At 36.4% G+C, this 24,612-nt stretch overlaps 1 protein-coding gene across 4 annotated transcripts in view; it reads right to left on the bottom strand.

The window, feature by feature from the left end:
* Window positions 1-24,612, bottom strand: part of AKT3 (AKT serine/threonine kinase 3) — a 148,497-nt gene that overhangs the window by 48,496 nt on the left and 75,389 nt on the right. For 3 of the 4 annotated variants that reach the window (XM_065680163.1, XM_065680161.1, XM_065680162.1), the window contains 3 exons: window positions 19,968-20,093; window positions 8,313-8,424; window positions 6,665-6,809 (listed from right to left, as the gene is read on the bottom strand). In XM_065680163.1, the coding sequence (XP_065536235.1) occupies window positions 6,665-6,809; window positions 8,313-8,413 (246 nt within the window). In that variant the 5' untranslated portion in view covers window positions 8,414-8,424; window positions 19,968-20,093. Of the gene's footprint in view, window positions 1-6,664; window positions 6,810-8,312; window positions 8,425-10,086; window positions 10,192-19,967; window positions 20,094-24,612 lie in introns of all 4 variants that reach the window. The other variant, XM_065680164.1, reaches the window with a different exon arrangement.

The raw sequence follows: 24,612 nt of genomic DNA, 5'->3' as shown, positions 1-24,612 counted from the left end.
ACCTTTAAGATCATCAAGTCCAACCATTAACCTAGCACTGTCAAGTTCACCACTAAACTATGTCCCTAAGTGTCACATCTACACATCTGGGTCTTCTTTTTCAAACACCTCCAGAGATGGTGACTCAAACTACTTCCCTTGACAACCCTTTCAGGGAAGGATTTCTTTCTAATATCCAACCTAAACCTTCCCCAGTGCAACTTGAGTCCTTTTCTTCTTGTGCTTGATTGCTTGTTATCTGGAAGAAGTGACCAAAACCCACCTCGCTACAACCTCCTTTCAGGTAGTTGTAGAAAGTGTTAAGGTCCCCCCTAAGCCTTCTCTTCTCCAGACTAAACCTCAGCCATTTCTCATAAGACTTGTGCTCTAGACCCTTCATCAGCTTTGTTGCCCTTCTTTAGACACGCTCCAGCAACTCAATGTCTTTCACTGGCCTTCTTGGCTGCCTGGGCACAAGCTGGCTCATGTTCAGGTGGCTGCTGATCAACACTCCCAGGTCCTTTGGCATTGTTGTGACCCAAATGCAAGATTGCCACTTTGCCTTGTTGAACTTCATACAATTAGCCTCAGCCCATTGATCCAGCCTGTCCAGATCCCTCTGTAGAGACTTCCTACCCTCAAGCAGATCTTATTTTTACAAAGCACACATAGAACAAAGCATTTCATGAATGCTCCACATCTAAGAAAGCCTATCAACTCTTGTACTACCAGGGCCATAAGACTGTATCAGCAGGTTTTGCATAACACCAACCACTGTACTGACTGTTCTTCTAAAACATACATGATCCTTGCAGTATTATACCAGTAAGACTACTGAAGCCTTTGTATTAGAAGTGGACTTTTAAAAATTTGAGTACAGATTACGATTATATGGTTTTTACATTAATCAACCTGTCTCTGAAAGGAAAAGGTATCAAGTTATCCTCTCTCATATGACTCCATTATAGTGACCATTCAAGCATCTAGTACTACCCTAGTTTTGCAGGTTAAACACAGCACATCGGAGAGCTGGTTCTACTATACAATTTGAGTCTAGCAGGTTTATCAGCCCTACTGGAGTGGCACACACTGAAAGCATATGACCAGATGATCTCAGATCCCAAAGCAGTTTAGTCACTTTCATAAGCACAAAGCCTGAGTCAATAATCATCTTAATTCTGCAAATTCATTTCACAGCCAGTTCAGAAGCACCAATCCTACAGTCTATGCATTAGATGCAAAGATGAGGATATTGGAAAAAACAGCACAATACTGAGAATACAGTGACTGGAGAGGGTCACCTTGGAATGACAACTGGGTTATTTTGGCTAACTCAGGGCCAAACATTGGTTTCTACCATGTGCTTCCAAAGCCCATCTTTCAGCATGCTGTGTTACTGGCTTCACTGCAGCACCACATCACACAGGCACCCAGGAACCTTGAAGAAATCAGTTAAAAGCTCTGAAAGACAACACGCTCACCTATTCTTGTTAGAGTACTGTCCCGCAGTGTCAATAATCTTCCTTCTTTTGTGAATAATACACCATGAAACATTTATGAAGAGTAATTATGCTCCGAGTCTCAGTTTTGCTAAGTTACATATGCTTAATCCTTTTATGTGTGAGGAAAAGAAAAGATTGTGCCTTATCTTTCATCTTCCTAGAGTCCCTCCCTATCACTAGTTGCTGCCTCAGTCAGTTCTCTTGAATACTGGCATTCCAGATAAACTTCTACTTGTGCCTTCCACAACATAATTAATAATTTCCTTATTTCTAGCAGAAACACCTCTACAGTGCCTACATGTCTCACAAACATTCTAAGTGTAGAGCTATTGGGCATATCCCCACTGTGCAATCACAAGCAATGGTAGAAAAATATATTCTCTTGTGAGAAAAAATTAAGGCAAAAATTTCCTTCTGAAATTTTTTATTCCTTTAAAATTGAGTCCATAATACTATTACTGTGGATCTGAAGTTGCTATCGACAATGCTGTGAAAATAATGCATGCAATGGCTCACTCACAGTCAGTTTGAAATCTGCTCACATAAGGGGTAAAACTGAAGTTCCACCAAACACATGAATGCTGTAATTCCTTAGCTTTTACATATTCAACCTACAACTTAAAAGCTGCAAAAAATCTCCAACAGACTACTTAAGGTAACATCTGGATAGCTGGATATTTCAAAGCTTTATTTAAGAGAAGATGCTTTCCATATATCAATTTTCTAGCTACATCAGCAGGAATTAAATCTTTTTCTAATGTAATGGTTGATGGGTAGCTTCTAAGCAATCTTGGTGAACTCCATTCTTTGCTCACACATAAACACACTTAAATATTCTGCAGTGACAGACCTTATTTTGCTGCCAAAACCACCTTACATCAAGAAGAACAAAACTGTGTTTATCCCAGTAAGAAATATGAGTAACAGAGATCTCAAAGGCTTAGTATACTTTCTACTTAAAGCAAACTCACTTTACACAAGTCAGTGTAAAATAAAAAAATTATGACCACAGATCCTTCAATGGTTACCTTTTCCAAAAACTAGCATAATGTGTTAAAACCAGTGATGCATGGCGCAGTACATAAAGTTGTGATCCAAACGCTCTGTGGCTACTAGTACTCAATCAGCTAAAGGTAAGACGTCACAAACATCACTGTCAGTACTTTGGAAAGTTAGGTTATCTACTTCAATAGTTCTATAATAACCATAAAGCAAACACAACTGCCTTTGTGCTGAAGGAGTAAAACTTGAAAAAAACACATGAAAAATCCACAATGCATCCAAAACATAATTTAGGCAGTGGATAAGTAATTCAGAGCACAATCCTCCATATCTTCAGTCATAAGTTAACACATTCCTTGACAAAGAATGACCAACAGTTTTATTGATAAAGAATACTGAGTTAGTGACTGTAACTACTTATAATAGGCAAATATTCATGGTATCATAAGCAGTCTCAAAGGCCTTCTTCCCACGCTTCTGATCTTTGGGAGGCTGGACTTAGAGAGGGATCGGAATCTGAATAAAACCATCTCAAAAGCAGCCCTTTGCCCACACACAGAAGGAGGATCTTGGCTCGGCTGATCACAGACATGGGTTTGATGCTAAGGGCAGCAAGCCAGTCAAATTGAAAGACTCATTTGCCTAAAATTTGCTTACATAATGTTAATCAAAGCAGTCATAAATCTAGCTGTAAGCTCTGTAAAAACAAGTTAAAAATATATGTGTATGTATAAGAGGAAGATAATAGGCTTGCAAGATTTTGATCCGTGGCTTAACAGCAGGTTATGGCGGTAGTCCTAGTTCTAAGAATAAAGTCTCCTGATGTTCTCATTCTTTAGAAGCTCAGCAGAATGCTTAGAGATGATACACAGTGCAGGGTAACTCAAAAAGTCTGCCAAAGAACACAAGACCTTGGGAGATAAAAACACAGATGCCATAGCTAAGGGTGTATTGAAAACCGGTGGAGAAATAGAAATACTTCCTAAACCTGAGGGACGTTGGTAAACAACTTTGGAGGCTCCCATACGAATAGATTCTTTCTCCTTGATGATTTTCTCGCCTTTTTCATTCTTACCAAACTCTGAGAATTTAATCTTTTTCCTCATTACATCACTTTTTTGCTTCCTCTGAAAAATCTATTATTTACTCATCCTGCACCCTGCAAAACGAATCTGAAAACAAAGGAAAAGCAACAAACCTACAGGAAACTGCACTAACCAAAGAACTGCATGGTGTTCAGCCTTCTCTAAAGCCTATTTACTTCCCTATGGATGACGTGTTCAAAAGAATACACCCTACTACTAGTGTTGAAAATTCCTACCAAGGTACTATTTTTAAAAAATTCCTAATTTGCATAAAGATGATACCACTTGGAGTTTTCATCTGATTTCATGAGGAAGAAACTCTGCTTACAAGGAACAGTACAGCAAGAAACTAAACCAGTTTGCTAAGAATTTCTAGTGCTCTGAATTTTAGAGATGCTACTACTGTAAAATTTAAGTGGTACACTGACACCACTGAAAAAAATGAGGGAAAAAAAATAGAAAAGGAAAAAAAAAAAGGCTTTTGGTTCTTCAGCTAGTCTGGTCAGGGACACTGCTGTCAGGTCTGTTCAAACCAAGTTCCACATCCTAAAGACAGTGTTCTTTGTAAACCTTTTGCTACCTTTTTAGAGAAGAACAGGCCCACTTCTCTCTGTCTTGTTTCTTATTTCTTAATCTGATTATGCTCTTCTACTCATATGTATACCATCTGGTGCACGCACAAGCAAAATTCACTGGGCTCAGATGTAAAAATCAGGTGACAAAACCAGCTTGTAGGACACATTGCGCAAAAAATCCCTGCAATGAAAAGAAATCCAATACCCCACCCCACCCCAAAAAAAAGCAGTAAAATGCATTAAGTCATTATAACAGAAGCTTTTCAGAAATATTTCGACAAAACAGAAACAGTTCTAAAAAAAAAAAAATACATTTTTTCCCAATTTCAATTAACACAGAAGGAGTGACAACTCCATGTCATTATATTATTTGTGATTCCAAGAACTTTTGAAGACCTTTCGCTAAAGTCCTCCAATAGTCAGAAATCTGCAGTGGGATTTTGAGTTTTGGAAGAAAGAAAATCCTTGTGGACACCAGCACGCTCTTCACTGGCTAAAGAAATTCCATTCTGCTCTATTATAAGGCGCTGAATATCACCATTTTTCATTTCACCTTTGTCTCACAGAGTTTGCTCTTGGCTTGTTGCCAAAGCCATTAAATACTCTGCAGTACTGCACACATACTGTCCTAGTGGCTTATTTCAGCATTTCTTAAAGCATCAGCGCCAAGACAGAAACAAAACTGATCTTCCTCCTCCTTTTCCTGTTCCCAAAACCCCTTTTGTTGTATGGGAAAATGCACTGCACTGTGAACAAGGAAGATATACACAACAGATAAACTTCTTATATTAGAAAGCATTAATTTTGACACCTCGAAAATGCTTGCTGTTATGCAGTGGTTTTGTACTCCACTAAGAGGATACACAGGCTTGGAACAATGCTCTGATATTTAATAGAGCAAACTCAAATCCCTTCCACATAATCACACTGCTTCTCAGAAGACTGACACATCTTGAACGCTGCCTCTGCCTTGCTGTCACTTATCATATTGTACCCTGCAGCACAAACATTAAATATCTATGTCGCAAGGCTAAAAGTTCAATGTCAGCCTGACAATGTATGATAGGAGTATTGTTACAGCTGTATATAATTAGCTTTCACCTTTTTCTACAGCAGAAAAAGGTTAGAAAATTCCATACAACGAAACAACAAAAAAGAACTATTTACTCTGCAAACTTCTCAGAAGTTAGGATGTGACAGAACTAAACTAACACCTTTATTATATTTGTTATATTCATAAGAGTATAGTTTTCAGCCACTGACGTTTCTATGATTCTTGCTTCATACGCTGCAACAAACAAAACATGCTTTATAAGTAAAGGAACACATTCACTCTTTCTTTTCATTGTTCATCATTCAAAAGCATTCAGTTACATTAGCTATAAGACTATTTTGCTCTGTCAGCAGACTTCCTCTTAGTTTTCTACAGGTTTCACACTTATACCTAAAAAGAATAAAGCCAGTCCTATAGAAAGAGATTATTATTTCTCATGCAATTTCAATGCATTTCTTGAGTCAGGTTAACCCTGTATAGTAAATGAGAGACATCCATTTCAATGATCCATTCTTCAAGAGTAGTTCACACTTACAGAACCACAGAACAAAATGGAAACACAAAATAATAATAATAATAAGCAAATTTCTCTGGGGCACTGAAGCTTTAAAACATGCTCTTAGTTGTATGTTTATCACGATGACTCTGAAGATGCAACTACTAGTATGCTATAGCCAACAAGACACATATTCCTACTTACACCAAAAGCTGTGAAGGATTAAAAAAAAAATAAAACATTGTTTTCCCTTACTTCATTGAAAACTAAAGCAGAGTTATTTTCCCAGTTAGCAAAAAACAAGGTCATTAAACCCCAAATCCTGCTAGCCTTTTTCATGCAAATTATCTAATTTGTACTGGGTATAATTTGCATGAGAAAGGGTGCAAATCTACTTGTCTAAAGAAAATATTTTATTACCATACTTCTAGAAGAGTAAACAAACAAAAAGGAAAATATGAAAATAATAATAAAACAATAAGCAGAACATTAACATGTGCCTGAACAGCTGAACTTTGTTTTTCAGAAGTGCTGTATCAGACAGCATAACAAATAAATAAAACTAGAGCAGTTCACCTTTACTGAAAAGAGTAAAGATGAACTTTTTTACAAGGGTAGGCAGTAACAGGACAAAGGGGAATGGCTTTAAGCTGAAACAGAGTAGATATAGGTTAAACATTAGGAAGAAATTCTTTACTATGAAGGTGGTGAGACACTGGAACAGGTTGCCCAGAGAACTTGTGGATGCCTGTCCCTGGAAGTGTTCAAGGCCAGGTTGGACAGGGCTTTGAGCAACCTGGTGGTTGAGCCTGTGGCAGGTGGATTGGAACTAGATGATCTTTTTTCTGCTTATAACACATTGAAATGTATGTAGAAATACTAGTCCCTGTATATTGTTTTACCCAACTAGATCATTCTACAGACGTTATTTTATGTATCGGTCTTGACAGTTCTTTTTTTAATGTCATTACCTTTCTTTTATGATGGGTTGTTGAAGCATCCATCTCTTCTTCTCCTATATTGTCTATCTGTGAAGTTGGACTACAGTTCATCCTCTCCTCTTCTTGCCTCTGAAGTCTGTCTGCTACAGCCTGGATTGCTTCTGTCCATTCTTCCCTACCATGAGCAAGCCAAAATCCCTATTAGAACTCATAAATCCCAATAAATTATTTACAAGGTTTTTCACATGCTACATCGCTTTAATGTTCAATTCTCATGTTACACAGCAAAAGACTCATATAAATCCATCACTTCAATTTCTTTCCAAATTCTGCATTATGTTAAAGATGGTGAAGTTGAGCAGCATCAAAAAGGATCTCTGCATGGTTAATTTCAAGAATTACCAGTGTCTGATTTTGTAAATACAATTAACAGTGAAAACTTGAAAACACTTGCTCCAGGTATAACATAGCTCAGAGCACAGAATGTCACCTCCTACCCAATACTATCTGGTAACAACTTGCTGTTTTAACAGACTTTTTATAAAATGCTCCCTCTCTGTGAGACATTTTCACAGAAAAAAAAAAAAAAAAAAAGATTTATTAAACCACGCTGTGTGTTCAACTCTTTGTCTGCCTTCACTTAAAACTCAACTTGTTGGCTAATTTCAAATTCCCCCAAGAAAGAGGTCCTCAAAGATAAGCGAATTCCTACAAGCATCATAAAAAACAGCTGCACAGAGAGGCAGGCCTAGATAAGGGTTTCTGTGGAGGCACTAGCCAGGGCAGCTGAGTCCATGGCTATTCTGTGCAGCAGCTAACCAGCACAGATACACCAGCCATCCCATCAGCACACCACAGCCCTACACCAAGTGCAGCACCTGCTGTTTCTGCTCAGCCAGCAAGGGATACAGGAGGACTCTGGTGCTACTACTGAAAGCTGTCAGAAGTACTACGCTGTATACACAGAAGAAAGACAGGGTGCAGAAAAAAATCTAAGGTAGAATAAAAAAAATTCTAAGTGAATATACCAAAGACAGAGAAACAACAGCAAAAGCAAAGTCATCCGGGTTTTTTTATTGTTACGAACAACACGAATAAAACCAAATCATAATATTAATCTCAACAGGACAGATGCCCACAGTGGGAAGACTCAGTGCATCTAACCAGAGACACAGTATAGAACGTTTTAGCAAGGTACACCATCCCGTATCTCCTACATTCTTTTGGTGCATTAAATAACCTCATTCTTCTGAGTTTGTATATGTTTAATGAGACAAGAAAAACTAATAAACAAACATAAAATAAATTATATCAAGCATGCTGCTTTCTGTGCCAAAAAAAAAAAACGAGCATATTAGGATGAGAAAAAGGAAAATTTAAGATAGCAAGTCTGGAAAATCCTTTAATGTAGGCTTCGACTGTTCAAAATTTAACACTTCAGAGACATATCATGACATAGTTTTGGCTTATTTGAACACACTCATCCCACCTACTCACAGGCAACTGAACACTCAGATAATATATTACAGAAGCTGACTTACAAATTCTTCAACTAACTGTTCAGATGTGCTCAGAATGTCACAGTTCCAAGTGCTGATGGCTGTGCCATCCCAGTAGAGACTGTGCTGAGGCTTTTGTGTGAAGAATATGGAAAGCAAAGCAAAAATAAAACCCTCACCGTTCCTCTGGCGTGTCTACGTGGAACGTCCTCTCTATGACAGTGGTCCACTGAAGACATCTGATAATGAACGTGTTTGGCTTTGGTCGCTCTGTTTTCATTAGCTGACATTCTAGAGAAATAACATGACATTGGCACTTTTAGACATTGCCAGTTAATGGATGAAGAGCAAATGAAATTAAATAAAATACAGACAGCTTATGTATACCAATCCAGCATGTATCCACTACACATAAGGAAATACAGTACAGCAATATAAACATAGGCTTCAATAAAAGGTAGAAGGTAATAATCATAAGGTGAAGAAAGCAGTCAGAGGACTTGATGAAACGTGTATCATTGCCCATATGAAGAGTGCAATCTTCATTTGCAAACTAGGTCTGTGTTATAAGGGTAAGAAGAGTATTAGAGCCCAGATTGCTCTAGTATGCCAAGGTAACAGCAGTAGCCACAGGCAAATTTTTCCATCTGTACCTGGCAGGAGGAATATGACATTTTCCCTTCAGTGGTAACCATGCCACAATTACCCATGGTACTGTCACTTTAGGATTAGATTTATTGTAAAATACCCTATTTGAGAAAGTTCAGATGTCGAAACTAGCTTGATTATTAAATATAGAATAACCATACACATACAGGGGGACCGTCCCAGGAAATCATTCAGTTCTGTTGATGCCCCAGAAGAGCAGAATCAGGTATTGAATCTATGCTATTTCTCCCAAGTATTTCCCTACACTCTTTCTACAGTCCCCCAAAAGTAGTAATTTCAAAACCTTTGTAAGCAAACTATTCCATCCAGCTATAACGAAATTAATTATTTTTATAGTTGGATTTATTTCCTAGTATTTAATGTTCCTATAATTTAAGCATATTGTTTCTTGCCCTATTGACTAATTTATCTTTTCAGTAGCTATCCCTTTAAGATATTCAAACACTATTTTATCTCTCTTCAGTCTTCCCTGGCCTAAATCAATTCAATCAACTTAACCTCACAGACTGTGCTTTCAGATCCAAGATCTTCCTCGTCACACAAATCTAGACATACAGCAGACTGCCTATTACTCCCCTCTCACAAGACCACAACACTGGTAATTCAGGCAATGGTTCAATTAAACTGTGTATTAGATTTTACAGTGTATCACAGTGCACTAAATATTACATCTGCAAAACACTGACCTACTTAACCCTTTATTCATGCAAGTATGTTTGAACATTTTTGTGACATTAAGGTTACTCTGTCAAAAGTGCAGTTTGTTTTCCTGCAGCTACCATGGAATAGACACAAACACTGCATATCTCATGTTCTGGAATACTATCACTTGTTCAAAGCTGATCCAGACCAAACATGTGATCTAAAATGATTCATCAGGTTCACAAATCAATCAATAATGAATATGGCAACAGACTTCTTGTTCACTTACAATCGGCTGTAACTTCCTTTTGGTAGAGCTACCACCTACCAGCTGACCCACACCTTTTTACTGACATGGCTGACTATACTTTAGCATGAAACCTTACATTTATTCTTGGTGAATTACATTTTATTTATTCCAGTTAATGTCAACGCTTTACAAAAGGCATGTGATATGACATGTACCACTTCACAAGGCACGCTATTCTCTCACAGATATGAATTATATGCTTGATGTATTTTTTCTTCACAAATTCAGGGTCCTGAAACCTCAGCCACCACCCACAATTTTACAGGAATGCACTTTAAATATTCTCCAAGGAGTTTTGTAAGACCCAGCAAACTTCCAGCCACCCAACATACCTAAGTACTGCCTCCCTCGGTTTTGCTTTCTTATGCCTTTATTGTTGTTGTTAATTGTATACAGGATGCATACTCATAGCTGACCTTCTGAAATGCAGCTGCATACTGAAAATACATTAAAACAATTCTCTTTTAATATTACTAGCTCATAACAAGCTTAAAGCCTTAGTTCAAGGCACTGATTTGTATATACGAAAATCTAAACAATTTGGGACACAATTATGCAAGAAATGACCTCTGCCTCCACAATATAAAGCCACACTAAGTATCATCAGGCTTACTTGTACTGGACCATCCTTAATATAGGCATGAAAGAACTGATGTTAGGGTAGTTGTGAGCACACCTTGATTTAAGAACTTCCATGCATACTGCAATTTTTAAATTTGAAATTTGAAAAAGCAAAGAAGAGTGGGAATCGATATGTCTGCCAATATGATGGCTTTTCTGCAGCTTAGCAGGACACCTCAGAAGCTTTACAGATGTGAGAGAGAAACAAAGGAAATATTGCACTGCAAAGGTGTATATTTTTTGGAGCAAAAACTGTTCATTCACCATATACTTATGTAAGTCAGACTGCTCACCGCTCAGGGGGGTGACATTACATTTAACAAACCTGCATACACTGTGGAGACTCAAAAGAGAAACAGCAATCCAACCACACTGCTTTTATAAACTCAGGTAGGTCTCAGGTGGGATGAGAGGCATCCTCAAAATTTAGAAGAAAGAGCTACAGCAGGATGGACACAAGAAGAGGGAATTTAACACAGAAGCTGGAAGAGAAACTAGGAGGATAGAAGCAGATGACAGGAACTTGTGGCATAATGAAGTAGAGCTATTCAGGACACATAACCAGGCTTGCAGCTGAGTGCAAATATTACTCATGAGATCAAAAAAAAACCCATCTTCAGGGATATGATTGAAGTCCAAGTTATGAACATGATGATGGTGAGGCTAGGGTTAACGGGCTATTTGTTTTCTTAACTGTAGCTCTACGGAATGTGTTGAGCTACCTTCGTAATAGAAGAGACTAAAAGCATTGTCTACTCTAAGATTATCTCATCTTACTCCTGACAAAACCATCCTCTCAGCTTTAATCCTACCACACTTCAATCATGTAGGCTGAAATTGTCTTTGCTGGGTGTCTGCCTAAAGCTGCACACTGCTGGAAAATAGTACTTTTTGGAGACAAGACTTAAAACTTGGCAAACTAAGACCTTTGATATCCTTTTAGTATTCCTGTGAAAATGTAAGGCATCTGGCCACACTACATGTGGGAGGAAGAAGAGTGCAGTGGGAGGAGGGTAAAAAAGTATAATAACAATTAGTAAAGCATAAAATCATTGAAAACCTATGCACTGAAGTATAATCCAGAGGTTACAGATATCTCCTGCCTCTACACCTGCTAAATGGAAAGCTCTTTCTCCTATATTTATAATGCCTCATCCTATTCTATAGGCAATAGTAAAAAGAAACCGCCTTGTTGAGGCAAAATCCAATACAGAAAAATGGTCTACAGTAAGTTATTTACAGAAGAGAAGATGGGAACAAAAGACTAGAGAATGTACTAAGAGAGAAGAGTAGAAATGGGGCAGGAAAAAGACTGGAACCTGTGCGAGAAAAAAATTATTGGGGTTAGCTAGAATACAGCTAAACTGGAGTAGCTAGTTTAGGAGAAAGAAGGTAAAAGAAGCTGTAAGGGACAGGAATGTGAAGTGACTACATTAGGTACAGTCAAACATACAGAAAGGCTATACCAGTTGAAAAGTACATCCTTTCCAGTGCCTGTAATGGAACCAAAGATATTAAATTTCACCATTTTCTGATTGCAAATACACAGAAAAATACATACATTAAAATGGCATTAATGTAAGTTTGCCAACTCAAGCACACAAAATTGGAACTAACAGAATTAAGCCTGCCTGTGTCCAAATGCTATCTATAATATGGTGTTTATCTATACATTTAGTATAGTATATATAGTATAGTAATTAATATATATATTAGCATGTAGATTATGGAAATTTGTATCTAATATATTATATATGTAGCTATATTATTGGTATTACCCATATTATTTTTTTCAGGCAGTCCTCAAAGTGAAGATGCACATTATTAACAAGAACAAAACATATGGATGCATATACTAAGGTCTCTAACTACCAGAGTATTTACTCTCTGAGTTTTCATTACAGATGATTAACTAGATCAATTAAAGGTAATAAAAAATACCTTAGCAATTGAAAATGGCACTAATATATATATAATATATATATATAGCCATTCCACTATCACTGAAGGATGCTATTAAAAAAAAAAAATCTAACAAAACTCAATAAGCTTTTTTAATATTCTGCAAAGCAGCTAAAGGTTAAATTTCTTTGTGGAAGGCTGAAATTAAATATGTATTAAATATGTCTGTATCCTTACAGTCTGAAGCAAAAGAGTTTCAGAAAGAGGTGGAGGGCTACCTATCTTTCTCAATTAGATGGAAGTGACTGAAGTCTGCTGATACTTAGTACACCCACATGCTTCATGTGCTGCTGTATACAAACGGTATACAAGATTCCTGTCAGGACTGCAACATGAATAAAAACCTGTTTGTGAATGTCTTTCACCTACAGTTAGAGGGGAAAAAAATGGAAAAAAAGAACTATTAATATGAATAAGTGCTGTAATACACAATTACTGCTAATTATCAAAATATTTTTCTACTAATTACTGGAAAAAAACGTAATAGTTTAAGACAGAGAGAATAGTTTGGAAACTACAAAAGAACAGAAGAATGAGTGAAACTGGCTACTGAGAGCTGGCTCTGAACACTCGAGTGATAGTTGGGTCATTACCAAGAGTAGAGAACACTCTAACATAATGTCTTCAAGTTTGCTACTATACATAAACATATGTAATTAAAGGGCTGAATCTCAACTCAAAACAGTTGGAAGTCTAAATTATCATTCAAAAAGATGAGTAAGCCAGTAAACAGACAGACTCAACTTCATGTTCTTGTATGCTAGCCATCTCCGATTTGGAATTACACGTTTTAATCCTAAAACTTTTTGTCTTGCTGGGATTAAACATCAATCATGAGAATTTTGTCCTTTAACATTAGAGGGGATGAAAAAGCTTGGGGGATAACACTTGCTCGAAGGAGTAAAATAAAAAATCAGCAACAGAAACTGACAGCTTTGTTCCAACATGTCTGTAGCACTTGTTCAGCCTTTTAGGATCTATACAGAAAATGACAAAACTGAAACAAATCCAGTATAAAGAAGTGGAATGGATGTTTCTCAAGTACTGAACTTCTCTTTTCAAAATAAAATTAAAAAAAAAAAAAAAAAAAGGCAGGTACCTAGCAGAGGTTAATTCCATCTCTGTATCCACACAAAATCTGACACTTCTAAAATGCTAGGCTTTTTCCAATAACTGCTACTATCTAAATTAAGTAGTTATGCTAGTTAAACTCTCCTAAGCAACTCTAACTACAAACTGTATTTCAAAACGTTCTGTTTACTTTACACCATTCTGAACCACAGATGACAAAGTTTGCTTGAAGCTGTAATTACTCTGCAAAGCTGGGAAGCCAATTAGAGGGCCTGAAACCTGCCAGTTCCAAAAAAAAAAAAAAAAAAAAAAAAAAAAAAAAAGCACAGATCATCTGTTCGGATTTTATTAAAAAGTTTAAAGTTTGAATTCTATAACTTTAACCATATAATCACCAGTGTTCTTTTCCCAAATACATTCATCCAGCATAAAAAATACACTAATGCCATTTTATTATTTCATACATGGAAGCTTTCAACTTCAGCAGTTTGTTGATGTGGCTAGACAAGCATACTAAACATACAAGCAGCCATAAAAAAATGCACTAAAAAAATGAACAGAAGGTTGCATATCTGAGAAATTATTTCTAATACAAACTGAGGGTAAGCACAAAAGATAACTTCCTGCGACTATCATATGATATAAATAGTATTAAACTACTGTTTGTAACGTTTAATTATGTGTATTTTTAAATACACATAGTGCTACCTATATACAGATATGTGTATCTATCCATGTGTATATTTATTTGCTTTACAATTTAACCTTGATTTCTTATTCTTCTCTTGGTCTTTCCTTTAAAATATAAAACACTTCTGTCCCAACCTTTACCTTCAGTTGTTACTGCCATTTTTTCTTTCTTATGTCAAAATCTAATGAACACACTGCTACAAATTACTGCTACACTGCACTTCAAATCCTCACTTTTCCCTGATGGCCTTTTTTGTTAGACAAGTAGTAGAGCTACTACACCATTTTCATAACATTGAGACAGATACATGTGCTTTTGCTCATAGACATATGAAAAGCCATGGCTTTTATATATTTGTATGCACACCCACACACACCCCCTTTGCTTGGTCCTCTCTCTATTCTCCTACTTGTTTACTGATTCCCTATTGGAAAACTGCTTTTCTGATGCTTCTCAAAATGCTTTCTCCTTTCTAACTACATTTTATCTATGGGGAGTATGACCCTAAAAGAAAATTTTGTCACATGGAGATTCATGTGCACAACTTAATATCCCTTTCTTTGGTCCCAAGGAATGCAGTCTTCCCCTAAAAATATCATCCCCAAAACTGCTGAACAGATCATTTTTCTTCATTGTCCCTTTGATCATATCACTCTTCTCTTTGCATTCCATATGTCTTACCCAGCTCTATCACATCAAATATAGGTAGCTTTTCAGCATGGGCTGTCTCCACACCCTCCCCTAATCCTTGGAATCACTCTTTATCCAGTACCAAAATGCCACCCATCCTTCTACTGCTCCAATTTCAGCACCACTTCTCAAAAGCATTTTTAACTTCTGTTTTCCATACTGGTTCTCTTTTAAATTCTACTAAAACCCACTTTCAGCATGTATTAAAAAATGGGAGGGAGGGAAGGAAGGAGAGAGAAAAGAAGGGAGAAGACAGTAAAAACCTAACCTTGACAATGGATTAGTTGTTGATATGCTGAGACCACTGTCTGTACTACAGGCTAATACTGTCTCATTGTTTTCTCATACTCCCCCCATCTGTTTGCATCCATCTGCTGTCCCTTGTTTTATATTTGGAATTTTAGCATTTTGGAGCAGGGACTGACTTTTTGTTCTGTACGGGTAGAAATCCCACTTCTGTGGGGCTTGGCTCATGACAAATACTTATACATGCTACAATGATACGGCAACATGTATGACTGATAACAATATATATAACAAACGCCAAAAAAATAATTATATTCCTTGAAGCTGAAAAAGATGATCCTTAATGCTTCATCATGATGGCAAGTCTTTTATTTACATACTCTATATGAAGTCTTTTTGTCATTACAACTACTTTGCCATTTGTCCCCACATGCAAAGCAGGAGAATGAAAATAGATTTCTGCACTTTGTTGCTGGTGCTTGTATGGGGTTTCGTTTGTTTTCACAGAAAAATTATACATCTTTCTCTGTCTTTCATGCAAACACCCCAAGTTTATTATGCAACTGGGTGTATCACATCAGCATAAAATCTCTCAGACCTGGCTGTAAACTTCGACCTGCCTTTCTCATACCAGGCCCTATTTAGAGATAACTGGAAATTACACTGTGCTATATTGGTGTCTAAGAAAGCACTGCCCATTAAAATGGAATGATGAGACCAAGGAACTAATCTTCATTCATGACCCAAGCCAATAACTGCATCCAAACTTCAAAGTCAAATAGCAAAATGTCAACTATACCACCCTGAAATCACTCATAAAGTAATATGAAAGTCTCCTAAAGAGAACTACTGGTCTAGTTTTCAAAAAAACCAAAACATTTCCCCATCCAACACAGACAGTAATATTGGTTATACACACTAGAGTTCAAATTTCCACAGATGCATTTGCATATGCAGTGTGTTACACAGATTGCCATTTTTTCCCCATAAGTATTTTCAGTGTTTAATGAATATTATTCAATTGTACCACGATTATTTTGGAATGAAATCTACACTGTAATTGTAAGTTACATGCTTATCTCTGGGTTCATGTCATTCAGTGTTGTGACAATTGAAAAAACCTGGGACCTTAAAATTAAATCTCATTGAAAAGTTAATTACGGAGTCACACACAAGGTCCTATCTAATGCTGAAATACTCTGATGCCTAATTTAATCTCACTTAAAACATACATATACATTTTCCCACCCATTTCTTTAGAAAGTGCCTTCACAATTCTTTATAGCCTTAACATCACTCCCCTGAAATCTTTCAATATTCATGTTTTGAAGATTTTTAAATCCTCAAAATAATAAAACCTTGTCTGTTGCCCACTGAAATATTAAGACTGGAAACCTCAATTGAGAATAGCCAAGGTTCATTGATAAGCATTTCTGCAGAGAAGAAAAAAAAAAGGGGTTATAAAAGGTCACCTTTTCACAGTAACTAAAATTTGTTTTTTCTTTTCAAAGACAAGAAAAAGGGTAGCTGCAGCACAGAGTGCTTAGAAAGCACTATCTTTCAAGACAGGAAAGAAATTCTAGGTGACATCATTTCTGGCCAAAGCTCAAAGGCTACTGTGAAGGGATACAGCTCTTCCCAATTATTCCCCACGTAAAGATCAAAATGAAGGCAAAGGGCCAATTCTTCTTCCTCATCCCAAATGTGCTATGTGATTACCTACATACTCACTGCATATGTGAGAAGTATTTTTTATCAGTAAAGCCACAAATGTTCCTTAAATAGAACTGAAGTAGAATTCTTCCCCACTCTGCTTCCCCTAATAATGATGATAATCAAAGACTGAAGTGGTTGACACAAAGCAACACTGGACAAGACAAAAACAGTGGTGTGAGACTATGTTGATTTGGGGGGAAGGGGCGGGTGTCACTGAGGGTATACCTCCTGTCACCCAGAGTACTAGTTTTGTTCCAAAGAAGTATAATGCAGTATTAAAAGCCAGATTTTTTTTTCCCCAGGCCTCTTCTTTCTTAACAGATAAGTTATACCAGCGGAATCCAGATTTTTAAACTGGTTCTGGCTGCATAAATGCCTAAGCAAAAGCAATTTACATTAACATATTTTCTTTTGCAGTTGAAGTGGGCTAGGAATGCACACCCACTCAGTTACCGTGACTCAATCAGGAGCATCTCTTTAAGCTACAATAGCTAGATTACTTGCAACTGCTTGTCTCTACCTGAAAAGAGCTGAACTGATTTTGAACCAACCAGTTCAACAAAGCTCACATTTCTAAATTTACCTCTACAAACCAGTACTTCTACAAACTAGTTTTAAGCTTCTGCAACGAATTTCCCACCATTATAATTACATCACCTTCTTTTACCTTTAAAAGACATATTTATATCTTTTAAAGATATATATAGCACTGGAAGCACTGTTAGACATATTTAAAATAACTTCATTCTCTCTGGCCTTCCTGTCATTCACGATGGAGTAACCAGACAACACAAGACCAGGGAGAGAGTAATGCTCAGGTGTGGGACTTTAACTAGTTTGACAGAGCTGGATATAAAAGTTTTAAACTACAGAACAAGTATCGAACAAAGCAGAGCTGTGCAAACTTTCCAGTGTTCGACTCCATCAGTACTACAAAAATAATGCCACAGCCTTGGCCTTTTCTGCTTAAATAACAAGCTGCAAGCAAGAGCCAAAGATGTCTATCATTTGGAGAGCAGAAAGTAGACTGAGACCACACTCTCACTTTACAGATAGCTACAAAGATTACATGAAGATAGGACTGTAAAGACATATCTTTAAGTCCCTGCCAACCTAATCAAGATGGTATTAACAGTGATCTCACACTCCATCTGCCTGGCTAGTAATTTATGAAAAATGTACTTCACTATTACAGGAAAAATATGTTGCACTGCTTGTGGCCACAAACCTACTGCAGCAGCTCAGGAACTCTTGGATCAGAAGCCATGTGACCACTTCTTGACATTTACCAGGTACTGCCCATGAGATCCAATTCATTCACACAGCTATTTTGTTTGCCCTACTCATGACCTCAACTTCAGACAGACAAAATATATGACAAAATACTTACAGTCCCTTGCAATTTAGAGTGCAGTAACATACTGTTTTTGTTTTTCATCCTGTGCATTCTACGTAGGTACTTCACTTACCTTCACGGGATTCTTTTTATGAGTGAAAATTTTCCCTGCAGTGATCAGCAATCATTTCTGTTTAAATTATTCCTTTTCCTGCCAGAAAACCTCATCTTGCTTACCAAAAGTGCATTTCTTCAATTAACATTACATGACTGTTCCTTTAGCTTACATTACCTAAGAATCAGACCTATGGCACTTGCTAGTTGAAGAAAGGATTTTTTCATTTGTTCAGTTGGGTTGAGGAATGGGTGGGTAATGGTGGTGATGGTGTCATTGTGGAAAATAATATTAATCCTCCAATTCCATGAAGGCAAAGCTCAGGGGCAGCATTTTAATACCAGAATTACAAAAAATGACCTTTGGGTATCAAAATAACAAAAGTAACAAACCAAACAAACACACACCAGTGTTGTTACACTGTTATGCTCTAATTAATTGTTAATTACGCATTTCTTCGCTTAGCAGAACTACCGTTTGGATCATCTTCCTAGCTGCTGCAGCAAAGAAATACACGATATGCAACGAAGAACATGGTAAAACAGGACAAAAAAAAGCCTGCTGTAGTCCTACAGTAGTTATTTTCTGCTGCACACTGGAGAAAAAGTATCTAGGAAGACACTAACTGCAATAAATTAGTAGGTTAGAATATTCAGAGCAATAACTAAGGAGTTACAACCTATGATCTAGTCAATTCCTACTCATATGAGCAACCTACAGATATCACTGCTTTTTATGCTGAAGAGCAAGAAAGGGAAAGAGCATCTATTGTTATTAGAAGACTTGCACGCTCAATGTCATTTGCAAGACTTCTGTCACAATCAGAATATGCAGTTTTCCTTCTCTAACTGTGGGAGAAGACATGGGCTTGGAGCATGAGATTATTTTCTTAACAAATAAAATACACAGATTACTTTGTATACCCCTCTACAAAACTAAACACCCTCATTTATTATACTGCAGTACACTAATGCAATTTTGAAAGAAACTGGGTAAATCTTCCAGTATTCCTTTGAAAGTTTCTAGCTATAATATCCACAACTCATAGACAGGAACTTTTTTTACACCATTATATTCCTCCCCCCTTATATCATTCCCTTCATTTCTGTTCAGAAACACTCATCTACCAATCTCACTTTGCCAGATCAAAAAAAGCCCTACAGATTTATCTTCCAGAAACATTCTTGGAAAACAAGAAATCAAAACGTCTTCACTTTATCCAACAGATACACACTTTGTAGCTTTGCTAATATATGCAAATTGTCTGATTGCTTGAAATTACTGATTAACCAGGCTGGAGAGCTGATTACCTGATTATCCAAGAGAAAAATAATTTAGCATGATTTTGTGTCATTTGACAGTCTAGATAATTTTCTAATTAATTTGAGTTTTCAAGTGAATTCAGAGATACTACTGAAAAAGAGAAAAGAGGTCAATGATCAGGATAAAAGTAAGCTTTCCAGGAATTTTCTTCTTACAGTAATAATTTGTCAAGTATTGTTAGTTACAGACACTTCAGACACACACATGGACAAAAATGAGAACTCAGACTTCCAAAAATATTCAAAAACCAACCCAGAGCAAAATCTTCAATGCTCTGGTAAAGATATCTTGTAGAGCTGGACATAAGATTAGTGGTGTACTAGTCTGACACATGGCATCAAACTTGCAGTGTTACCAATAAATTCTGAACTACACATGAAGCAATATGCAGCAGATATTTTGTCAATATGCTGAGAGAATAATAAATACTGGAAATACGTACTTGCCACTGAAAAGTTGTTGAGTGGATATGGCAGATCCACATCCTGGGGCTTCTCCTTATAGCCTATGAAAGAGCCATCTGTCTTTAGCAGGAAATATCTTGGCCGCCAGTTTTTTATATATTCTCCTGAAGGAGAAAAAAAAATGTTCATTAATACTGTAGAAGAAAACCCACTTTGATATTAAAAAACATTATCAGTGTCTAATTACACCAAAATCTTTTTAGACGTTTTCAATTTACAGAAATCTTAACTCCCTACAAAATGGAACCACAATGATTAGCCTGGACTATACAATAATGCCTCTGGAATAAGAAGCTAGAAGTACTGTGCCGTAATACTCTGTAATTCTAAATTTTATCACACTATCCTCTTCAAAATCCTACATCATTACATGTACAAACACTTTGAAATTTGCTGCAGGCAAAAATAAGCACTACAGCTTGATTTTTAATGGCAAAATGAAATCAAAACTACGACAAGGTAGAACATTTATCCTGCTGAGCCACAGCAAAACCTATTAATTTCCTCAAATCATACACTAAATACATACAAGAAAATTTTGATTAGTAGGAGAACCTACACAAAATATACTTAACAAATATATCTGAAAGCAGAAATAAACAAGAAAAGGCAAACCCAATTACCTTCTAAGAGGCAAGTCCCCCAACAAACTCACCACCTCCACCTTACCCCTACCCCAGTCTGAGCAGAAGATTCTGCAAGCCATGAAGTATTCAGGCAGAAAGAAACATACAGAACAGATCAGCAAAGATATAATAGCTTCATTATTGCCACTTATTTGCTATTTAAGGGTGGAAAAAAAGATCTCTTTAATAGCATTATACTTTACAATGCCACACCAAATTCTCAGCAACAATTTCATTTATATAGTGCAATTACTCAGTTAAATACAGGTGAGTTCATATCTGTCCGACTTTCTCTCTCTTTGATTTCCATCAACTATGCAGAGTAAATAACCTATGCACAAGTATTTACTAAGACTTTAAATAAGCCACAGTTTCATCATTATACAATTGAACGTATTGAGAAAAAAAGTGTATTAACAATTCAGAATTTGCAACCGTGCCAAGGACTTCTCACCGTTTGCAAAACACTTAGACCACTCCAGCACCCTGTTAGCTGTAGCTACTTAGCTTGTATACAATTCAAAGGTTAGAAAGAAGTTTACATCCATCTGACACAAAGATTACTCCATTGAAGGCTAATCTAAAAATTCATTAATCCCATATTTACCTTTCTATGAGAGGAATCAATTAATTGACACTGAAGTTCAACATAGGAATTGTTAATATGGCCTAGCTGAACTTGATCACAACCTGTAAAGATTTTAACACTGCCCATGGGTTAAAAATCTAACTAAAGCCATTTACATTTCTGATTTCCAACATGTATTTATGCAAAGAAGTGGGGTAGGGAGTAGCAGAAGAGGAAAAAGAAAAATTAACATCAGGTTATTCATGCTGAAATGTATCTCTTGCCCCTCAGAAGCAAAACTCTTCCTATTTAGTCCTGCTTCTAGATAGCAGGGTATCTACTTGATTATTTTATTTTTTTAATCTATTCATGGAAGTAGAAAGAAAATTGAAAATGTTACTTAATTTGACCACAAAGTTAATAAAGCAAATCTAACACCAGTTACATTTGTATTGACTCAGAGCTGTCTATCTCAGTTCTCTGGGGCTAGTTCAGCTAGAAACATCCCTACTGACACTGTCAACCTGAACTGATTTCACAATGGGAAATCCCAGCTAACATAAAAGCAAACAAAACAAACAAACAAACAAAAACCCACCACCAAAAAACCCCAAAATTAACAAACAAGCAGAAAAAACAGGCATAACAGTTTGTAAGCTGGAGAACAAATACAAGTGCAGCATGGGAAAACAAATGTGTTAACTTTAATACCAAGAGGAAAAAATATATAATCATTACATGAAAAAGAAAAGACATTTTTTGAATTAAGTTTGTCGAATACTTGAAAATGAAATAATCATAGGCTTAAGCAAAAATATGACTCGTAGTAAAGAATGTTTAAAAAATGCCCTATGACAAATTTGCTGAAATCTGCATGAACTCTAAAGTTGAAGCCAAAACAAAACCTTATGTATCAGATCACCCAATGTAAGTTTTAAAAATATTAATATCCTTGTTGCTTTCTTGAACAGACCATAAAGAGACTCTTCTGTACAATTCTAATAAATTATATCTTACTTAGTTGGAACAGTAAGTTACAAGAGAAAGTGCCTGTTCCAAGGTTTAAAATCTATCAAGATCTTAGGCTCCTCTAGTAAGGCAAATTAAATGGTAGGTAAGCACCTAAGACTACTGAAGAGTTCGAGAACAGCATGGAGAGAATACCAACATGACTAAAACAGGTCAGCCATCCAACAGTTCAGGTGTCAAAGACAGTCCTCCTTTCTGTAAAGAATAAGCTGGACAGGCTCTATTCTAAAAATCAGAGCTGATAGGGTAAGTACATTTATTAGTCAGTTCAAGAAAGAAGACTTCATTTACCCACATACACACTCTTCAGAACTAAACCTGTAGGAAAGGAGACCCTTCTAGCAGGTGCTGTTAGAGACCCGCCCCAGTGCACATTTCCCTGATCACTTAATCCCTCTTCTCCTCTTAGGACAACATTTTAGATTGTATTTGGTTTCTACTAGGTACTCAAAGACTCTTAATCAGGAAAGAGAACAGATTTTTTATCATCTACTGAGTTATGTAGCTCATGATCTGCCTGGAGAAAAACCATTAGAAGAGTATGACTAGCACTTTCAAGCTCCTCTGAAGGGAGCTAGCGACTTCGGAGAAAAGCTAATCACAAGAAGATATAAATATTGAATGACGTACAAGTACCAGTTTTCTCATGAGCACAGCTGTACCTCTGTCTTCGCCCTGCAAACTATAGCCAGGCAGAGGAGATGTAATTTAAAAGCAATTGCAAAATACTATGTCTTCATAAGGATCCATATATTTCTTTCATAAATGTATTTCTTTGAAGAATGTTTCTCCTAAGCAATTCCCTAACATGAATCACAGTCAGACTTTTTCAAGACATCTGTATAAACACACACATACACCAAACCCCCTAGTTTTGTCTTGAAATGACCAATATTCCAATACCTCCTGATGGCCTATGCATGAATATTTATCATTTGCCCTTTATTTATTTCTAATTTAATTAACAAATGGGAGAACACTTTTGAAGACTAAAGTAAACAGTGGTATCAGTGAACAGTTCACTTAGCTGCTCAAGTGGTTTAACAGCTCTCAAGATGCACTCTAGGTGCTCTCTTACAACTGCATTCCTTTTACAGAATCTCCTTAAAGACAGAAAAACATTTTAGCCCATACTTCTTAATAAACATCTTATGGAACTACTTTGAAAGAGAAATCCTCCATACAAAAAAAATATTAAAACACAGCAGAGTATTTGAAAAGAAAAAACTTCCACGTCATCTAACTTACCAACCCCTCATTACAAAAAGTGTATTTTACAGTATGCACAGTATTAAATTACTTTAAAGATACTTGGAGTGGATGCTTATCAAGTACCTCAATACAAGCAAACAACAGGAAATTTACATCTAAAATTCATTAATTCAAGTGAAAAGAAATTCCATGCAAAAGGAGAAGTCTAGGCATGCTAACCAAACCACAAGATATCCTGACAATTTAATGAACGAGCTCCAGTACTTAAAAAAGCAGTGGATCTGCCATGGACAATCAATCAGTTTGTACCCTGCTTCCTGCTGAGTTAATGTAAGCTAAATTATTATTTTGCTTAAATTTACACCCTTCTAAGTTGAAAAACATGTTCTTTTAGGATCTGTTTACTAGACAGTAAGAACTTCAACCACTTCAGCAAAGAAAGCCAAGCAATTCCTACATGATTTTAATTCTAGTAAAAGTTTTTCATGCTACTTGAGAAAAGGGACACTAGAATATATACCTCACAGATATATACAAACAATAAATACATACACACAGAAAACAGATTTGGAATCAGTTTTAGATTATTGGTGGCTGCTTTTTTAATAATAACCAAGAGAATACACCCAAAAGATGAAATAAGGCATGAAATACATGAATATGCAATCTGATCTCCGTGCAAAATGCACCCTTATAACATGCAACTCTTTAATTAATGTTGTATTTAATAACACACTGGCTAACAACACTAAGAAACAATGCTTAATGGAAGTTTATTTAGAACATGACCTTTGTGGCTGGCTCTGTATTAGCTTCTGTACTGCAAGTTTAATGAGTTTTCTTTTCTACATGTGACAGCTAGTAACAAGAATCCTGCCTTCAGGACATTTCACAAAATATGTTTGCTCTAGTGATGCAATGCTTGTAGTTTTGATACTGCTGAGGAGCTTCACAAAGAAGAGCTTTCTAAGAAACCATATGAGCAGTCAACAAATCCATGTTAGTCAAATGTACCACTTATAATTTTTTTTTACTTCATCTCAGAACTCAAACTCTCTCTTCAAACATATACTTCACCTCAGATTCAATAGTTGCTTATTGTTAGTCTCACCACTTCTCATCCTAAGCATATGGAGATTTAGCAATTCTTGAAAAATTATTCAGTAATTTAAAATTAATCTTATTACT

Source organism: Lathamus discolor, chromosome 5, assembly GCF_037157495.1.
Source record: "Lathamus discolor isolate bLatDis1 chromosome 5, bLatDis1.hap1, whole genome shotgun sequence".
Lineage (NCBI taxonomy): Eukaryota > Metazoa > Chordata > Aves > Psittaciformes > Psittacidae > Lathamus > Lathamus discolor.
This window is presented reverse-complemented; position numbering and strand designations above follow the sequence as displayed.